The following is a 19943-nucleotide window of genomic DNA, read 5'->3' on the forward strand; positions in this document are numbered from 1 at the left end:
TATAGCCAACTCATGCGGCAGCAACAGAAAACAGTAACTGAACGCCAGGCAGCGGAAGTGCGGCATAAACATTTTTGAGGTCGTGGGGCAGGCCCTTTTGTTGTTGCGGCTGCAACTTCGATTTGGGCCACAAAAGGTGGCAGGGTTGGCCAAACAAAAAGGCCAGGCCCGGGCAGATTGTTAATTAAATCCGTAATCTACCATCGGTGAAGTGCTGCCGGAGGAATTTTCCTAAGAATTTTCCGGGCCTAAATAAAGTTGAGAAAATACTTGCAGAGCTAAGCAACTGCATTTGACGTCTGCACTGAGCTGATCAAAGGCATCCCCTCCACTTGCACATAATGAAGAGACCATTTGAAATATTCATAAATAGCCCGGCCAGCAGCAGCAAATGCCAAAAACACAATGTGTGTGTATGTGGGCAGAAAGCCAGAAGAATGCACCTTTCTTTTCTCTCTTATTGTTCGGCAGAGAAACCTTTGCATGCAAATAACAATTAATTCATTGTTGGCCTCTTGTTTTTCGGACTATTTTGTTATGCATTCTTATTGATTCGCAGAGGCAGTGGCAGTGGCAGAGGCAGAGCCAGTCGCATTCACTTATTTAAGCCTGGTGTTTAAAGCCACAGGCCGCCGGCCAGACTGTTGCTGAAGTTCAATTGGAAACTTTTGTCAAATTAATTAATTAAACTACACTGCAGCCGAGACGGAACGAGACGAGTCGAAACGAGACGGGCAGTGGCCGAGCAGTGGTATTAATAATTGAAAGGCGTCCGGTTGAAGTCGTCACTTTGTCCAGGACATGGCCCGAAGTTGTGTGAGCGGCGGCCAGCAAAACAAACAACTGGAACGGCGGCCAAGTATTGCAAAAGTTGTAAAGTTCAACGGGCAACTTTGTAGGCCGACTTTCCCTTGGCCCTCCTTCCGCCCCACGTCCCCGTAAAACTTACTGCCTTTAGGATGTCTTTAAAAGCGTTTAGTGCTGCCAGCCGGCTGGGCCTTCGTTTCAATTTTGAGGCACATAAAAATCAACGCCACAGCCTAATTAGTGCTGGGTTGTTTGCCCGTCTTGGAGGGTGACTTAACAGAAAGCACAACCCTCCCTGTAAATAGTTGAAAAGTTGTGAGCTAGCTATCATTTTCGCATCGGGCGAGTTTCTGCCTTTGTTGGGTTATGAATGCGCGGTTTTGTCTGGCTCAAAAATCAACTGATAGAGAGCTCGGCGAAACTTTTGCCAACCAGGATGATAAGCGCATTTACATGTTTATCAACTTGGGCGAGGGAGCAGCGTCTGGGCCAGGCGCCCTAGGCAGGACGCACTTCAAGTCATTAGGCAAGTAACTAACCTTTTGTTTATGGCTGCTGAATTTCTATAATAACAATTATGAAAATTAGCCGAGGCGAAGCGAGAAGCCAGCCGGAGCGGAGCAGAGCGGAGGACCACGATGGCTGGTTGCCATTGTTTTCGCGGCTAATTAGGTTTGTGCCAAATAGGCAGAAAAGACGCTACTCACTGCAAATATGCCCTGAAATTAAATTAGTGTGCCATACTCGGGGGCGTGCTGCTGACAGGCCTTCTGTGCTGCCGGAGTGGAGTGGAATTTTCGGGCTTTCTACTTACTAATTGAGCCGACATTTGGCCATAATCTTGTGGGTAACTCACCTGTAAATAAATCGAAAGAGAGAGACAATTTGATTAGCATGTTGAATTTGCTTTATTGCAATTGGGTTTGTCAAATCTTTTGAGCAATCAAATCTAATTAAGCTGGGCCCTAATCACTTTTTGTGGTCATCTTCATCGACCAGAGCTCGAAATCAAGGGAAGGGGCGAACACATCTTGCCCACAATTGTCAATAACAAATATATTGGGCCCATTAATTATTCAACTTAATTAGCAAGGGCGATAAAAAGTAAAGTGCTTCGGTTTGTGCGACTCTCTTTATGTGCGCGCTGCCATTGTAATGGTCAAATAAATCCCTTTTAATTAAGAGATAAACAGAAGCAATTAAATTATTAATTATTGCCCCACACACAGGGGTGAACACCACATTTGCATAGAAATATTGCAGGCTTAATGGGGAAAATAAAAAACGCTCGCTAATCCTTATGCATATGGAATCAATAATACGCCTGGCTTGTAAGCTGCTAATTGTTGCTAAATAAACAAGGCTGCCAACAAAAAAGCCCATCAAATATTCATCGCCCGGCAGAGGAAATCAGCATCATCGGCGGGCGGTCAAGCGTTAACTTGTAAATAAATAATTTCCCCAGTTCATAAATATACACACTAACATAACCCATCCGCCCGAGGGCCGAGGGTTCGCTAATTTATCGATCATCATCCGTCAAGGCTTTTAGCGCCCTGCCAAATATGTTTGCACTAATTGATTTCCTCTTCCCCTCGCCCCTGCGGTACAGTCGCCACCCGTGCACAGGACTGTCATCGATTGGGCAGCAAAATCACGCTGTGACAATTGCATTTGGCAAATTTTCACAATACAATTTCACTGGTCAACCGCAAGCAATGAAATTACGCATACGCCGGGGGTTCTCTTTCGTAATGCGATTCGATTTGGAAATATGCAAATATCCATGATCGATTTGCAGATGTACGTTTTGATTTTCTCCATTGGCAGTTGGCCAGCACAGAGAAAAAGGATTCTTATAAAACGATCACTCTAAAATAAAAAAAAATATAAAGTACCAAAATGCTTACCGATTTCGCTAATTTTGCTCTGGTACACGTTGGCGAGCTGATAAATCGCGGCTTATTAGCCAGGCTCCGACCAGCAAACCAGGCTAACCAACTCAAATGTCATTAGAGGGTTAACGAAAAAAGAGGGGGCTCGAAACCAGAGCGCTGCTGCTGCCATTGTTTGTCTGGCTGACCCTTTGCATAATGAAAGTAACGTTGTGGCAGCCATTTTGCGGTTTGACAAATGTTGTGTCAAATTCGGCAACACAGCCGCAACACAGGAAGCGCAGGGCGGACAGGGGCGTTGGAGGGTTAACAGAACGGGCTTTTGGTTGGGCCAACCGCCGGACAACTTTGTCAAATGCTAATGGACTCTCCAGACTCCCACTCGCACACACACAAAGAGCGAAAAATTAGCCATGGCTCCATTGCCCAAACACACTCGAAAGTCCTTGCAGGTGCATCCTCTTGCCACACATTCTCCTGTTTGACTTGACAACAACGGTGAGCTGACCAGAGCAACCGCTGCTGTCGACAGCAACAATATCATCAGCGTCAACAGCAACAACCCGGCTGCAACATGAGCAACATTAAAAAACATTAGACCAGAAATCACTTGGCAGCAACCACCTCGTTTGTTGCAGGTACACTCTGGACGGTTGGGTGGCAGGGTGGAAAGGTGGTGGCAGCCCCCAGTGCAACATCTGAATCCACAAAATGCGGCTTAGGCGCAGACTGATGATGATGTTGCTGCCTGTTAGCCGCTGCATGCCTGTTGCTGCACTGTAAAAAATGCCACTATCCAAGTGGATGGTGGAAATCCCTGTCGGCAGCCGAATCGAAATAAGTTTAAAGTTATGAACCAGCCAAAAGTAAAACAGCATGAGAATTTCTCTTTCTTTACTTTAAGTTCAGTTTCTCCACCTAGGAGCCTTATTTTTCGCTGCGTGCACTGCTGCCGGCCGTGCTGGTTGTCCTGGCAATGATTTGTTGGCATTTTCGCGGCTAGCACACACCGGGGGGTCGGGCGATGGGGGACACTGGAGGGCAGCTAACCAGGGAACAGGCACCATCATCGTATTACCAAAAGTCGTGCCCCATCCCACCTCCACCGCCACCCTGTGTAAATGTAATCCCGATGTTTGGGTCTGGGCCCCGGCCACTTGCCAGTCACACACTCCATTTATTTTTCACTCCTTGACTGGCTCTTCTCGCCCGGCTCAGCCTCAAAATGCACTCTGCAACCGCAGCAGGATTCGGGATCCAGGACTCTGGACTCGGAGGAGCGGGATTCGGAGCGATGCACTTTTCAGGGTAATGCTTTTGTTGCCGGCCTTGTTTGTTGTGTGTGGGCCGCCACTTTCGGGGCACTTTACAGCAGCCAAGTTTCGGATCTCAGCTCATTTGCATATTTGAGAAGCGGGCGGCGCAAGTTTTGCCATTTTGGCTCCCGGAAAATGCAAAAGTTTTGCCTTCGGCTGCGAAAATTTGTCTACAACTTAGGCCCGGGAATTAGTAAATATTTGCAGAGGCATTAGAAGCATCCTCGTCTGGCCATTGCCTAGACACCAAAATCGTCTGCCAGTCAGCTGCCCGGGGGTCAAGGTGACCAAGTTAAAAATACAAAAATTCCATGCAAAATTACTGCTAAATATTTGAGTAGAAATTGCAGTACACTTTTGCATTGTTCGGCCGCTTCCGTTCGAGTTCAACGAAATTGTCACGGCTACAAAAAGTCAACTCAACTTGTGAGTGCGGCAATAAATTTGAATAAATTAAGATTGATTTGTTGTTTGCCAGACGGAATATTGTTTAAGCCGGAGAAAAGCCGAGGCAAATAAACAAAAATTCATAGTCAAACAATGAGCAAAGCACACATAATATGCCAAAAATGTTTTCCCGCAAACACACAGCAACCAAAGCACACACAGCACACACATTGCGAAATTCACACAAAAGCCAAAAGCAAATTATTTAAATCAACATTCGCTGCGGCCGGCGGAGCAGAAGAAGAAGCCCAGGACCAGGACGAAAATATTGTCGAATAAAATGTGGGGAAAAGGGAAATACATAAATACAATGTCTCCTGCATATGAAAAATGTTGGCCGGCATCCATCAACACATTCATCTTCTGGCCAGGACCGAGGTCAGGCCAGATTCAGATTCAGATGCAGATGGAGAGGCGGCAGCGGCAGTCCGAACTTTCTGCCATGTATGTAAATTTTTGATTTGTGCCGAAAAATGCATAAATAACTGTTAATATTTAATATTGTTAACTTGTAAATTTTAAATGAAATATACAAGGACAGCGAGGGCACGGAGATTGGAAGCCCGGCTCTTTGTGGCTTGGCTCGGAGCTTGATGTTGATGATTGTCCCTTGTCCAGCAGCCCCTCCCCCTGCCCCTCTCCCTTCCCATCCCCAGCTGCATATGAATTATGCAGTTTTTAACAAAAATCCCGCAGCAGGATTTACATGGCTGGCTGGCTCTCTTGACCCTTTGTGTGCGGAGTGTCCACTGTCCAGTGTCCCGGCAAAAGTTAAATTGTTTTTGTTCTATTTTATTATGCTCATCATAAATTTTCCATGTGCTTGCATGTTTTTCAATTTTTTTGTTTCTTTGTTGAAGCTGTAAAATTTAGAAATGACATTTGTCAGCGGCATAATCGGAATGAGTACGCCGTTGATAAGGTTTAAGCCCTAATCACATATGCAAAGCTCCTGCAGTTCTTTTTTGCTTCGTAATTAAAAAATGTCCTGCAGAATGCGGGGGGATGAGCCTAAGTCCTTAAGTGCATTTAAATTAAAATGTGTTACTGCTCCTGGCCTGGCAGCATCTGCCACTGCATAAATCATCCATCCACATGACAAAAGTGAAAAAACTGCGGCCAAAGCCGTTCAATTTAAAACGTGTTGGCCCAACAACATACGAAACTAACCAAAAAGCTTGCCGCTCTCTCTGAAAAAAGCCGCAAACACTCTCCTAAAAAATTGCCGGCCAGAGCTCTCTATTTATTTTCCACCGCCGACTGGTGCAAATTTAAAACTTATAAGCACGCCAGCCAACCAACAGCCAGCAAATACCAAACACCAAAGACGCACGCACACAGCCGCCGTTCGCTTTTCCATTTCCACATTTCCCATTTCCACAACGGCCTCCGTTCTGGCCATGGCAAAAGCCATAAAGTTTTTATTTATTTGCATTTGCTCACGTGTGCATGTTTAATTAAATTTGAAGCGCCTGAGAAGCCGCCATCGAGGCTCGGCTGGGGAATTATTTTTTCGGTTTCGGTTTTTGTTTTGGCCAATGAAAACAAAATATGTACATGCGAGCGACTGCCGACCGCCCCCATCCACCTCATCCTCCGCCAAAAGTTATGTCTAACAGCCAGGTCCTATTCGTATGCCTGGCATATGATGCAGTTTACGTAACGAAAATTGAGTTGGACATGACCAAATTGCGGTTGGCTTGGTTCGCTGCTCCGTTTTTGTTGGGCGCCCTTGTTTCTGAACTCTTTTTGTTCGGCGTGTGGCCTCCACACGGACAGAAACTGATGAGTGGGAGCCCCTGGGGGCCACTGGGAGACCTAAGGCATGCAAATTGGAGCGTGACGTGCATTTCGGCAGCGATGGATCCTCCGCCGGTTCGGTGACTTTTGGCCTGCACTCCATCTTAAAGTAGCGCTTCCGCTCTGACCCGTCAGCATCTAAAAGTAGGCTACAGCCACGGCCGACTTGACAAATGACAAACAGACGTCAGCGAAGAGACGGCTGGCAGGCGGTAAAATGCGTTAATTAAATTGTCTCTAATGCCCAGACAGGCTCAAGGGATGTGAGTGGGTGTGCGGTGGCCATGTGATATAGTCTATTGCCGAGTGCACTCACAAAATAATCTTAGAATTTCAGAAAAATGTCCGAATAATAATTGGGCCGATATTATGACACCAAAGACGGGGAAGGTTCACAAATAAAAACAAGGAAGAACGCTATAGTCGAGTACCTCGACTATCAGATACCCGTTACTCAGCTAAATGGAGATATGCAAGCAGCAAAGCGAGATTAAAATGCGCCACCTACCGGCGTTATACAGATTTAAGCGTTATAGGCGTTAGAGTGGGCGTGGCAAAATTTTTTTTTGATCAATCGATAGGTATTGTCGAGACCAATACATTTCAGTTAAAATTTTTTATCTAGCATAAAAATTGTGGGCGTCACAGGTTTTCGCGGTTTGTGGGCGTTAAAGTGGGCGTGGCAAACTTTTTTTTGTGTCAATCGATAGGTATTGATGAGACCAATACATTTCAGTTAAAATTTTCTATCTAGCATCAAAACTGTAGGAGCCACAGTTTTGGGCGGTTTGTGGGCGTTAGGGTGGGCGTGGCATATTCGCGTAATAAACTTGCGCTGCGTACAAGGCTACGGAATCTAAATCTGAAATCCCAATTCTCTATCTTTGATAGTTTCCGAGATATCTGCGTTCATACTTACGATTTTTTGAAGTTTGTGGGCGGTTTATGGGCGTTAGAGTGGGCGTGGCAAACATTTTTTTGGGGCAATCGATAGGTATTGATGAGAACAATACATTTCAGTTAAAATTTTCTATCTAGCATCAAAACTGTAGGAGCCACAGTTTTGGGCGGTTTGTGGGCGTTAGAGTGGGCGTGGCACTCTACTGAAACAAACTTGCGCTGCGCAGGAATCTCAGGAATCTGCGTGCCTAATCCCAGTATTGTAACTCTCATAGTTTCCGAGATCTCAGCGTTCATACGGACAGACGGACAGACGGACAGACGGACAGACGGACAGACGGACAGACGGACAGACGGACAGACGGACAGACGGACAGACGGACATGGCTAGATCGACTCGGCTAGTGATCCTGATCAAGAATATATATACTTTATGGGGTCGGAAACGCTTCCTTCTGCCTGTTACATACTTTCCGACGAATCTAGTATACCCTTTTACTCTACGAGTAACGGGTATAATTATTTAAGTACTAATTTGTCTTCAAGGGAGTGTTCGCAAATGTTTAACCACCATCTGCTACAAAAGAGGACGAGCTTTTTCCAAGTGCAGCGACATGTAACTGTTCGCATTTGCTGACAGCTTGTTTAGCCAGGGAGCTCATAAAATTTGCAACTTTGTTCTGGAGCGTGGAGATTTTTGTGTGTACAATTTATGCGCCTCATTAGTTGAGCACAGAGACAGGGGCAGGAGCGGGGAAGAGGCAGAGAAGGGGCCGGGCAGAGGGCGAGACACACACATCATCATCATTAGTCACCGGTTGTGTGCGCCTAAAAATATTCCAAGCGTTTTGCATTTGCTCAAAGGCCGGCCGCCGCGACAGTCGCGCCCAGTCAAATGAAATGGTTTCGACGATGTTTGACATATTTCAACACTTTAACAAACGAGTGCGAGGGTGGAACAAGGCACACGTGCTCCTGCTCCTTCTCCTGTTGCTGCTGCTGCCGCTGCAGAAATATGTATATATACATAAGCCCGAGAGGAGATTTTTCATATTTGGGGCCACATATTTCACCGCCACGAGAAGAGGCTGCTGCAGCCGCCGTGTCCTCGTGAGTTGTTGAAAGGGTTGAAGTGCCACATCCCCTTACATGCCCCATCCCCGAAAAGGGAAAGTAAAAGTGCGACTAAGACTCAGGCTCAGCCTGCTTCTCGCATTGATTTTGTTTTGCTTTCGCTCTGCATTTTTTGTGCCAGCCGTGCACTGATGAAAAAATTCTGCACTTCTGTCATGAAATGCCCTTGTAATCCGCTATCTTAGCTTGGAAAGTATCCTCAAATCAACTCTATTAAATTCTTGTAAAGTTTAATTTAATTTGCCTTTGGAACGAAAGGCTAACGAGTCCGGATATGATGTGGATTCGCCCTGATTTCAGAACGGATTTTCTTCCTGTGTCCTGTAGCTGGCTTTCCTTGGACCCATCATCGTGGGCTGCGCTCTCATTCATTTCGTTTCCCCGTCTGCGTTTTATTTTATTTTATGCCTTGCTTTTTATTTTCCTGCTGTCTGTGTTGGGGCTCTGGCTGCTGATGCCTCAGCCTCGTATCCTGCGTTTGCCTACTTTTTATGTGTTTTTATTTATTTGCGCCGCTTTGCAATTTCAAAAAGTGTTCGCACAGCCAGGCATGGAAGCCAGGACCAAAGGCTTAGGGAGATGCCTGCCTGTTGGCTGTTGGCTGCTGGCTCCCCGTTCGCCGTGGGCTATTCCGTGCCAAGATGGGGCTCGCGTGCTCGGCTGCCTTATATTGCAAAGCGGGCATAATAAATATTTGACGCTTCATAAATCTTTAAAGAGTTGCCAAAAGCAGGGGCTCACGGCCGTTTCGAGTGCCTATCCTGTAGCCACGGGCCTTAATGGATTCGCTACTTTTCGCCGCTCTACGTTTATGCTAATGACTTGGCTGTTGCAATTGGAAGCGGCTGCTGCGCAAATTTGACAACAAACTGAGCGGGGAAATGGGGGAGCAAAGGCCACTTGGGAAACCCTTGCAAATTGCATGAAGTGGATGCCTACGAAAATCTTGGCCACAATTTTCACTTGCACTCTAGACGGGGGTGGAGCCATTTTTGATTTCCCCAATGATTTGCATTAACATTTTTAGCACCACGCAGCTCCCGTCGATCGTTGTGTTCGGCAGCTCACCTTCGACCTTCCACCGCCCAGTCACACCCATTCACACCCACGCAACACTCGCACACAGCCACAGACAACGGTCAATCGATGAAGCGTAAGCACATTATGCGGGTTAGCTGGGCACAGGGGTTAAGGCGGGCCACGGCGGGTTAAGGCTGCCTCGGAGCGCTCGCAAATGAACTATTGTTTATAAACTCCCCCACAAATCGGTTTGGGGCCAGGACTCACACACAGGTTTTGGTTGGCCTCAAGAGCCCGCTGGGCATTTCGAATTTTCTTCATTCGGATATTATGTAATTAAGACCCATGCGAATGCATACCAATGTCAGCATACACTGCTGGAAATATTGCCATATTTCGAGAGCAGCTAGGATAAATATAAGTAAGCTTGGCTAAATAAATTATTAAACACAGAAGAATATATTTTTGATTAATATAATACCATTTAAAAATTAAATTAAAATTAATTAAAAATAAAATTCATTTCAGCCAAAATTTACAAATTATAAGATTCTTTTTAAGCTTAGTACACCATCTGAAGTAATTGGAAATGGCAAACAAGTTTTCAGCTGTTTTTTTTTGGCAGTGCCTGTCCCAGCTGGCAGCTCAACCCCATCAGCTTCGCACCCCTCCTGCATCCCGCAGATTTTCATCTGAATGCGGGGTTCTTCTGCAGTTCGTCGTCGCCGGCGACCCAGTTCATTTAAATTTGGCGTCGAGCCAAGTCAAGGCAGCGAGCCAAGCAATGAGCATTAAAGTTATGCTCATAGTGGTGGGTGGTGGGTGGGTGGCGGCAGGGGGAGGTGTGTGCCCGGCCAGGCGTGGCTTGTAGCTTTGTTTGTTGTTAAGTGTGTTAACAGGGTTTATGCTGCACACTCGCACAGACAAACAGGGCATCCAGCCTGCTGTATGCGGAGTGTAAGCTCACACATCCATGAAAGGCGGCTGTCTGCTCCTCCACCTCTACCTGCCCCTTCCCATCCCCGTCCGGCTCCCTCGTCCTGGGAACTCTCTGTGTGTCTTATTAGCGTTCAGCTGCTGGCTTTAAAGTGGTTGAGACCCTGGTGCACGCGTGTTTGTGGCTGCTTTAAGATCGCCTTTCGCCATTCGCCATTTGCCATTGTTGTAGCCTGACAACTTCCGACAGCCATCCATCCACACACATACACACCAACACTCACTCTCGCACAGCGCCACCCCCGAAGGTGCAGCTATTATTATTTTTGTGAAATAAAAACCGCAATTACCTGAGAGTAAAATATATGGCAGTCGGAGCAAATAAACCAGAGTGCGTTTGTGTTGGCGAGTGTGTGACATAAAGCAAACAATATGGCGACACGCAACACTAAACAGACGGAGGCGAAAAGGCTCGGGGGCTCCCCCAAGGGGGAGGGGGCATCACAGGGCGGCAAGTGAAGGGGCGGGGCTGTTGGCCAAGTCCTCCGCCGATGTTGCTGCTGGGCTGCGAGCAACAATGTTGCGGAAACTCGAGTGCGCCAGCATTAGTTTTGGTCGCCAACAAAAGTAGAAATAAGTGTAAAATTAAATTATACCAAAGCGGCGATGTGTGAGTGAAGGGGACTCCCCTCGACACCTCCACCTTCTCACCATTGAGTCGCATTGTTTCCCTTCTGTTACTCTTTCGCGTTAAGCACAAAAATTGAGTAACTGCACGTGAATGAAAATGAAAACAAAGCCAGGAGGGGAGCTGCGCAGGACGAACGGTGGACGAACTTTCACGCTAAAAACTTTTGCATTTCTTAACTAGTTTTTGTTATTGTTTGTTGTTTTTCCCCACTCTTTTCGGGGGTGCACAAAATGCGGAAAATTAAATTGCCCCCGCGAGCGTTCGCCCGCATTTGCCCGCGTTCGCCGGGCCAAAAACACGGAGCAGACAACACGCAGCCAAACAATAATTGAAATAAACACTTAAAAACTTTGACTGCAGCACTTTCTCCGTGCTTTGGTCTTTGCCATTTTCCTTTTGTTTAACTGGAAGTAGTTCTCCTTGGCTTATAAGCGAGGCAGTTAAATTCTATAAAGCTGAAAAGACAGATTTTCCTTTTCGTCTACCGCAGAGAGCAACAAAGAAGTAAACAAGAGCGCTGCATACTTTTGTGCGTTGTGGCAATCTAATTATAGCTCTCGTGATTTAGAGACAATTACGAAAATATAATTAAGTCATTGAAGCGTTTAAACGAGAGTCAAACGGCAATAAGAGGGACACAAAGCACCGGCCACAAATGAAGTTTTCGCAACATGTCCTGGGGGCGAGTTTTCGTTCTCATTCTCGCCCTTGTTTGGCTCCAAGAAGATGAGACCGCAGACCATTCGTTGTGTTTACATTTCGCACTTGTTATGGCCTCCCCAGGCCCATGTGTTTTCTAATCTAGACCAACGAGTTTGTCAATGTCAAATTGACAAATAGCATCCCCTTGGCCACACACACTGCTTAATTATAATGATGTGGGCTGAGATTAAGCACGAATCCTAAAAATATACATTTAAAGCATAAATCGATCTCGTCAGTATTTTAAGTTGGTCATGGTCATTTACTTGGGGACTTTACTGTTGTTGTGGCTTTAAGCTGCCTAAAACAAGATTTTAATTTAACCAAATTTTTGTGGCTGCCATTGTTGCTATTGCGGTTGTTTTTTTCGTTTTTTTCCCTGCCACGAAGCATCACTAATTAATTTGATATTTTTTTGCTGCCTTCTTACGTTGCTAAATAGCAAAAATTAATGCCAAGGAAACACATTGCGCTCCCATTTCGTGGGCGTGGCCCGATAACAAGGCTCATAACATTTTACTCCTCTTTCTGGGTCTTTTGTTCTTGCCTGCTTTTTATGGGCATTCCATGGGCTGAGGCTAAAAAAAGGCGGAAAAATTAATATCAATTTTCGAGCTTTGTCTAGGGGCTAACAACCATCTTTGTTGTTTTTGTAGTTCCTGGATACTGCTGCTGTTGACGTAGATTGTAGATTATAATCAAATGTATTCTGTCCGTTCTGTGAATAATTTTCGTAGCTTTTTACGCTACTGGTTTGGAGCAATTTTTTTATATTTTCATTGCGTGCCTTTGGGCGCTATGAATATGTCCTTTGGCTAGCTCTGGCTATATTATATTAATAGCAATTACTCATAATTATTCGCCCTCTCCTGCGCGACTCTTCCCCTGGTCTGGGGTTCCCCGTTTCTGTTTCCCTGCAATTAAGTTGATTACAACAGCAGTGACAGCCTTTTCCCTTGTCTCTATGTGTGTGAGTTGCACTGACCCATGAAAAGGACTGTTGATTGTAAGGGAGTGCAAAAAGAAAAGTGAAAAGCGAAAGGTTAGCCAGCGAGCACATGCTTATAAATCACAGAAGCTCCTTAAGCCCGCTTTGCTCTGTTTTTCTTTTTCCCCGCTGGCTTGGCTTTCCTTTCGTTTTTCACTCAAATTCAGTTAACCGCCTCGAGGGCCGGGAACAAGCCCTCGTATCTGGGCTGGGCATCTCTGGAGTGCGCTCCAAGTGAGGATATTATTTTCGCCTTTCAGTGGCTCACACACACACTCTGCACCGCCGCTTGATAATAGAACGTTTGGCCGCAAGACAAATTATTCTGCAGCCGGTGGAAATGTGAGAGTACTGCACTCGAAGATTTTTTCAACCACAAATTTAAGATCGTAGTTTGCGGTTAAGAAGTGGCTAACACTTTCTAATGCTAATTAAATAAAAAAAATATTGTATTTCAATTTAGACTGACTTTTATAAAGACTTCCTTCAATTTAAACGAACTTGTACCCGTCTTTCTGTTCCTTTTTATACAGCACAAAGTTTTATTTTATGTTGATCATAAAATAGACATCTAATATTTGTGTCACTCTGCCGACTGGAGAATCAACTTGCGCTCGGCTTCTAGAAAGCATTATTTTTTTTGAGTGAAGAGCACTTCCTCCACCTCCATTTGGGCTACGCCCCTCGGGGCGACAATCATCATCAGTGTCAGCAACAGGAGGCGGATCCGCTGGCTTTTGATTCTAGCGGTAAAGAGCGTTATCCCAACCGAATCCGAGTCCCATCCGAAAGTGGGCTGCGGGGCGTGTTTTTCCGTAATTGAAAAGCGAAAAGCGCCGAAAAGCCAAAGCCAAAGCCAGAGAGCTACGCCTGGCAGCTACAAGTGGCGGCTGGATAGACAAGTCAAGGACGCTCCGCTGCTGATTGACAACATATTCAAAAGCCAAATCATCGACTAATGCCGGAGCTAACGAGCGACGCCTCAGACGGCGGGCGTCATGTGCGAAAATTAATTAACAAAATTGCGTTTTAAAAATGCGATGCGCGCTCAAAAAAAAGGTTGCAATTACCGTTAATGAGTTTAACGCCAAAGGCACCACCAAACGCATCTCCTCCTCGACTTTCCTCTTAATGAGCAGAGCCTTTTAGACATTACAAAAGTTTCGCAGCTTGTCTATTTTGATGTTTTCCGGTTTTCGCTACCCTTTTTCTTTTCTGTTGGGAAAATATTTTACTTTCCTTTGCACTTGACTTCACTTTGACTATGGGGGTCATGTCTAAAAAAAGTGCACAAGGCACGCAACAAGTCTTGTCCCGAACTTGGAACTTGGCCAAGCACCTTTGACGTGGCTTCTGGAAATTACCCTTTTTACGTGGCACATTAATTTCGAGCAGGTTCACTGGGTTCAGTGAGCACTCAACCCCAAACACCCACACACGTATCCTACTCCACATTTGACCAGTTCATTGAAGCGTTTTTGATGTCAGGTTCTTTTCCTGGGAACTATTGCCATGGCTGCCAACCCCAAGTGTGCCGCAAATGGCAGTAATGACTACCATCGCTTTGATTTCGACTTACAGCTCTATCTGCCCATCCATCAGCTTCCAGTTCCTGCTCCATTCTTTATTTTACCTCCGCCGGATTTGTCTCAATTGGTAAATGGAAGCCAATTAGTGGCCGGGCTGTGTGGCCAAGTGTTAAATTAATTACCTAATGGCTGCACTCTTGACTCGGTGCAAAGTTTGCTTATTGAACTCTTAAATAAAATGCACATGCAACTCACTTGCACTATTTGTCCATAGATATATCTGGACGTGTTTGTGTGTTGACTTAATTATATTTGCAGTGAGGAAAAACGGAATTGCCGGTAATCAGAGCTGGAGAGTCGGTCGAGGCGAGCCAAGTGCTGCACAAATAGCCGGTTCAGGTCGTGTCGGTTCGCTTAAGGTCAGAGTAGGGGCTGACCCATGACAATGGCAGAGCAAATATTAAACAGGCGGACAAACATACTGAATGAGTGCACTGGTAAAAAAAGCATTCTTGGGGAATGTCCCTGCACAAAAAGACCTTCGCGGAGGATTTCTACAATTTAAGTATAGTTACGGACGGATTTTTCGATCGGAAGAATGTCCAGTCCAAGCTATTCTAAGCTCCAAGACAAAAGAGAGCAAGTTTCTGGATGCCGCGTTCGCCAGCAATCAATCTGATGATATTTGATGAACATCAAAATATTAAATGATATTCGAAGTGAAGTTCTTCCCCATAGTATTATTAAAAAATATTTATTTTGAAAATAAGCTTTATTGCCTTTCTCTAAGTGCATTGATGTGTGTGGTCAAGTCGTAGAAATCTTGACTGGGCAAATTCAGTTATAAAAATGGCCAGTCTAGCGCAGTCAATGCAAGGAGACAACAAAAAGAAGATCCGGCTTAGAGGTAGAGCATGATCCCCAAACGGAAAGGGCGGTGTACAGTGTGTGTGAGAAATGTAAACTTAAATATTTTATGGCATTCAAGCAGCCGGCACAAAGGCTGTGGGAGGTGGGTGGAGGTGATGCCAGGTAAGTGCCGGTCGCACTGAAATAAAATTGCATACTTCATGGCGCAGGATGCGGCAAACACAACGACAGCAACAAGGAGCAAGCGACACGGAGCAAGGAGCAGGGCAAGAAGCCGCCTGCCAGACGTCTTTGTCAGCAGGCAGCGAAGAAATTCGATGAAATTTATTTACAGTTTAAAAAGTAGACAAGTGCCAAGGAGCCGAGAGCAGAAAGGATACGACTGCAATCGACTCTCGTGCGTGTCTGCCAGGGTTTATTTAAAATTCAATTATGGCACACAATTCGGCTGCTTGCCGCAATGCCAAATGAAGCGAGATGTTTGCGGAAATAAAATCCCCCAAGATACTTATGGGACAAATGAAAAGTGCGCCTGCCAGCCCGAAATGTGTTTGAGTATATTGGGAAACTTATTGAATGGCTTACCAAATAGTTCAGTTTATATATATACTGTTCATCGATCCTTACCTGCAATAAGAAAGAGAAGATAACAGTTAGTTAGTCATGCACTGGGACCGGGTTGGCTTATAACTAAGACATTGGACAGTACGGCAATCTCTGGGTTATCTAGAGGCACACAATATCAAATTTCATACGACAAATACTAGAGAGATGGATGGAGGAGTATGGTTTTCAAAATCATAAATAACGAAACCAATCGAATTATGCAGAGAAAGGTCGATAATCAAAATCAAGGTAATCGAAAAAATACGTAATGAGCAATATAATTATTCTATGATATATATTTCCTTAAATCATTTAATGATGCACCGTTTTCAGGAAATTGCCCCATCGGATCATTTTTCAAGGTCTACCATCGACTGCCGTTCAATCTAATTATAATTTATGTCACTGGCACACAGCCTAGAGATGCTTTTTTTGCTGACTACGCTGTCTGCTGGCCATAATTTTAATATTCCCCTGCTTTCAATATCTGTTTCATCATCATCTCCAGGGAAGGAGCAACAGGAAGGCGGGCAGGCAACAGGAGCTTGTCATTGTGACACCCGAAATCTTGTTAAAGAAATCTCAATTATCAACTTTTATTGATTTGCATAGCAAGCTCAGAACTGGGAAAATGGTAAACAAGCCCACAGAGCTCAGTGCTATTTACGCTCCATTTTCCCGCTTTTCACTTTCGCAGGAGACCTAAAAAAATGCACGAAAACAATTACGATAAAAATGTGAACTCTGGGTCTCGTTTGACTCGGTTTCTGTTCGGCTCGGTTCTGCCTGTCCCATCTCGACTGGATGAATGGGGCTTTGGTTAGGTAACCTGCCATGAGACAAGCTTTGAGCACGGATAAAAGCAAATTATGATAACAATAAAGATTTAACTAGGGAGGAGTTCGAGTGGGCGGCGCGCTGTCAAGTGGCATTGCCATGGTCCTGCCATTGAGGAATCGACGGCACAAAGGACCCGGCTAGAAGCAGGGACAATTTAAATAGACATTTATCTTGTGGCGCACACACTCACACAGAGGAAAACAGCAAAGCAGGAAAACCCACGCACACGCACACACACACGTGCCGGTGCCTATAACAAAATTACAGCGACTGCGGCTGATCCATGACGATGATGCGACTGACGATAATATGGGAATCCCCCACTTCGTGCGAGCGAGACGCAGACGTTGTGGGTGTTTGTTCCGAATTTTCCTACTTGTTTTGTTTGATTTTATTTATGCAACAACAACAACCGCAGAATATCTCCACCGCATTGCCTAGCTCTACTTTTTGTTTTCTTTTCTTTTCGCTTCGCTTTTTTCCTCTTTTATTATTTTCTTTATAATTTTTGGCTTGGCAAATGTTTTTCAAAGCATAAAAATACTTTTACATTAACTTGTTCCAACACACACTCAAACCAAAAGTTGTAGAACATTTTTGGGTTTGCTTTTAACGCTCAACGACTTTTGGGCCCAAGAAAAACAGCAAGTTGCTCGAGAAGAGCGGCGGCAACAACAGCAATAATAATCACAACAACTGTGCCGTGTGTTTATAGGCGGAATTCCCAATTTCAGGGGAAAAGCCCAAGAAAGTTTCCCCGTCTGTCGGCTATATCAACATCATTTGCGTTAAGTGGTTTGAAAGCAATGCGCCGAAAAAAGTTGGAGCATTTACGATTTGCCTAATGCGTTGGCCTATCTATCACCCCAAAAAACACCAAGTCTCTGGCCTATTAAACTGCAATAAAGCCATGTCTTGGCTGGCTGCCAAAATGGAGTAAAGCAACAGTTAACCAGATTTTGGCTTGCCTAATTGGCTGCCTGTTGTTTGTTGCTGTCTGCCCGCAGGGCCAACACAAGAACACAAAACCGGAAAAGGAAAAAGAACAACAGGCGCACAAAAAACTGTTGCATACTTACGGGGGCACCCTAATAACATTTGCTGATAATGTGTCGGTGTGTGTGTGGCAAAAATAAATAAAATACTTTTGGCAAGGGCTTTTTGCGGGAGCTCCTTACGTGCAGGGGATTCTCCCCTTTGTCTAGGCAAAAAAACCGAAAAACGGAAAAAGCAGAAAGGCAGCAGCATAGATTTCGGCATATCGATAGCAAGCGTATTGCATATTTGCTTTTGAGCTCCCCAAACGAAGCAAGCTGAACACTTTTATGGCTGCTGGGCAAAATTTATGATTTCCCCTTCTGCCTTTGTTAAAAAGGGATTTCGTTTTGTACAGCTCGTTACCTGACTGCCCCTCCTCCTGCCGGTCTGTGCTCGCCACAATTTAAGCGCTTTAAAATTTGCATGAAAATCAAAGCAGACAGCAGCAGACCAGGTAGGACCAAATTATGGCAATTAAAACAAATTAACTGAGTGAGCACAAAAGCGTTTGCCAAATCCGGGTATCAAAGTTCAAAAGCCTGCCAATAGAAAGTTAACTAAACAAAGTACTAATGAACTCGGGTTCACGGCACAGACAGGCTGGCTGGGAAAATTGATTTGCATAGCAACCGGAGCATGTGGCATAGTCTGCCAAAACGCAAGACACTCGCTAAGCAGTTTAACTATTTAGGGCAACAGTCCGGGTTGAAGCACCACTCAAAGCTCCTTCCCCCACTCCTGGTGTGCCGCACGCCATGGCAACTACAATTTGAGGCGCACGCCGCAGGCTGAAGTGTCAAAGACATGGCCATCACAGGCTTGCTTGTCGGCTACACAAATGTTGACAAGCTAATGAAATGTGAGGCCCCCAAAATTGATACACTCTGCCCGAAGACGATGATGAACTCCAACTTCAACTCGAACTCCACTCCTCAGAGCCATTGACAGTGAAAAGGAGTCCCTGGCGACCGTTTTGAACCGTGGGGGCCGAGTGCTAAATTGTTGCTTAGACATTCGGTTATGCAAATCGAAATCATAATGAAATCAACAATGGCAAGACATAGCTGGCAGCACTGGAATTTCTGCAGAATTGATTGATGGGCAGTCTACGGCGGGGGCTTATATAAGAATAGGGGAAATCTTAAAAATCGACAATGGTAAAATTTGAAAAATTCATTTCTTGTTGTCTTACTTTTTAAAACATTTAATATATCATTATTTAAGGTGGGCATTATTAAATTTTACTAATCACTATAAGCTTTGTGCAGGGTACCGAGCTTAAACTCTCACTACTTGGCCGGGAATAGCATTAAATAGTAGACAATCCGGTAAAGGACCATAACTTAGTTGAGGTGAAGTTTCAATTTATCTGCCACATACATTACGGCAACCCCAGGAAAGAAGAAGGCAACACGTTCAAATTGGACCTCAAACGGAGGCATAAAATGTGCGATGAATCGGCCGTATCGGCGTGTATATCATGCCACAAGGAGAATCGATTCAAAACTGAATTCCAAAACAATTTGCCGAGGACACAGAACGCCCCAAAGACATGAGTGGTAAATCACATCAATATGTAACTCAGTCAGCAGCCAGAACCCAGAACCCAGAGAGCTTGAGCAAAGTGGAGCAAAAACAGATGGCAAAGATGTTTATCTAAGAGCAATGGTCCAGGAAACGTTTCCCCCACCAGCTGTCCCTCGAACCCATCCGCATCCACCATCCCAGCGATTTGCTATGCAATTTTACACACTTGACCATTAAACGTAGCCATTGGGAGCAGTTTGCATAGCAATGAAGCAGGGACGGAGGCGGGTTTGAGTCTGAGGTCTGAATAGAAAAGCAAGGAGTCGGAGTCGGGTCAACTTGATGAAGTATGAATGATTACGTCAGAGCGGGGAGCAGAGAGCTCAGCTTAGCCGCTTCCCCGACATCCAGGGATCCCCGGATGAGGATGATGACTACGATGATGGCCATGCGAGGGCTAACCGCATCGAGGAGGTGTGTAGTTGACTGTAAAAACTTCAATGAATAAATTTTTCTCTCCTTCGAGGTGGCCGTAAAAAGCATAAATATAACTCAGACACCAGTCACACAAACGGGATGTGAGAGAAATAGTAGCAGAGTAAATTGATCGAAATGAAAATGCTCATAAATTTGCATACGATGGGCCAAATATTGTAATCGAGCGATGGAATTTATGGGCCAACTGATAAAAAGTGAAACAATTTACCTCCCACGTTTTATTCTACAAAAAAGGTGAAAGGGTTAATTTGTTGTAAGAACCAAGAAGAGAAAAGCTTTTAACGGGATAATCTCGGCGAGGAAAATGTCTTGGACTTAATTCTTACTATGTTTCTTTCTACAAAATAGATAGTGATCTTATTAATTTGAGTATTAACTTTTTTTAAACAATATTTTCAA

At 44.9% G+C, this 19943-nt stretch overlaps 1 protein-coding gene across 9 annotated transcripts in view; it reads right to left on the minus strand.

The window, feature by feature from the left end:
• heph (polypyrimidine tract-binding protein 1 heph) overlaps positions 1 to 19943 on the minus strand; it is a 150183-nt gene that overhangs the window by 55834 nt on the left and 74406 nt on the right. For 3 of the 9 annotated variants that reach the window (XM_065865637.2, XM_065865635.2, XM_065865636.2), the window contains one exon: positions 15621 to 15662. The exons of the other annotated variants lie outside the window; for them this stretch is intronic. In XM_065865637.2, coding sequence (XP_065721709.1) covers positions 15621 to 15662 — 42 coding nt within the window. The remainder of the gene's footprint in view (positions 1 to 15620; positions 15663 to 19943) is intronic. 9 annotated transcript variants of the gene reach the window in all.

This window comes from Drosophila suzukii, chromosome 3 (assembly GCF_043229965.1).
Source record: "Drosophila suzukii chromosome 3, CBGP_Dsuzu_IsoJpt1.0, whole genome shotgun sequence".
Classification (NCBI taxonomy): Eukaryota; Metazoa; Arthropoda; class Insecta; order Diptera; family Drosophilidae; genus Drosophila; species Drosophila suzukii.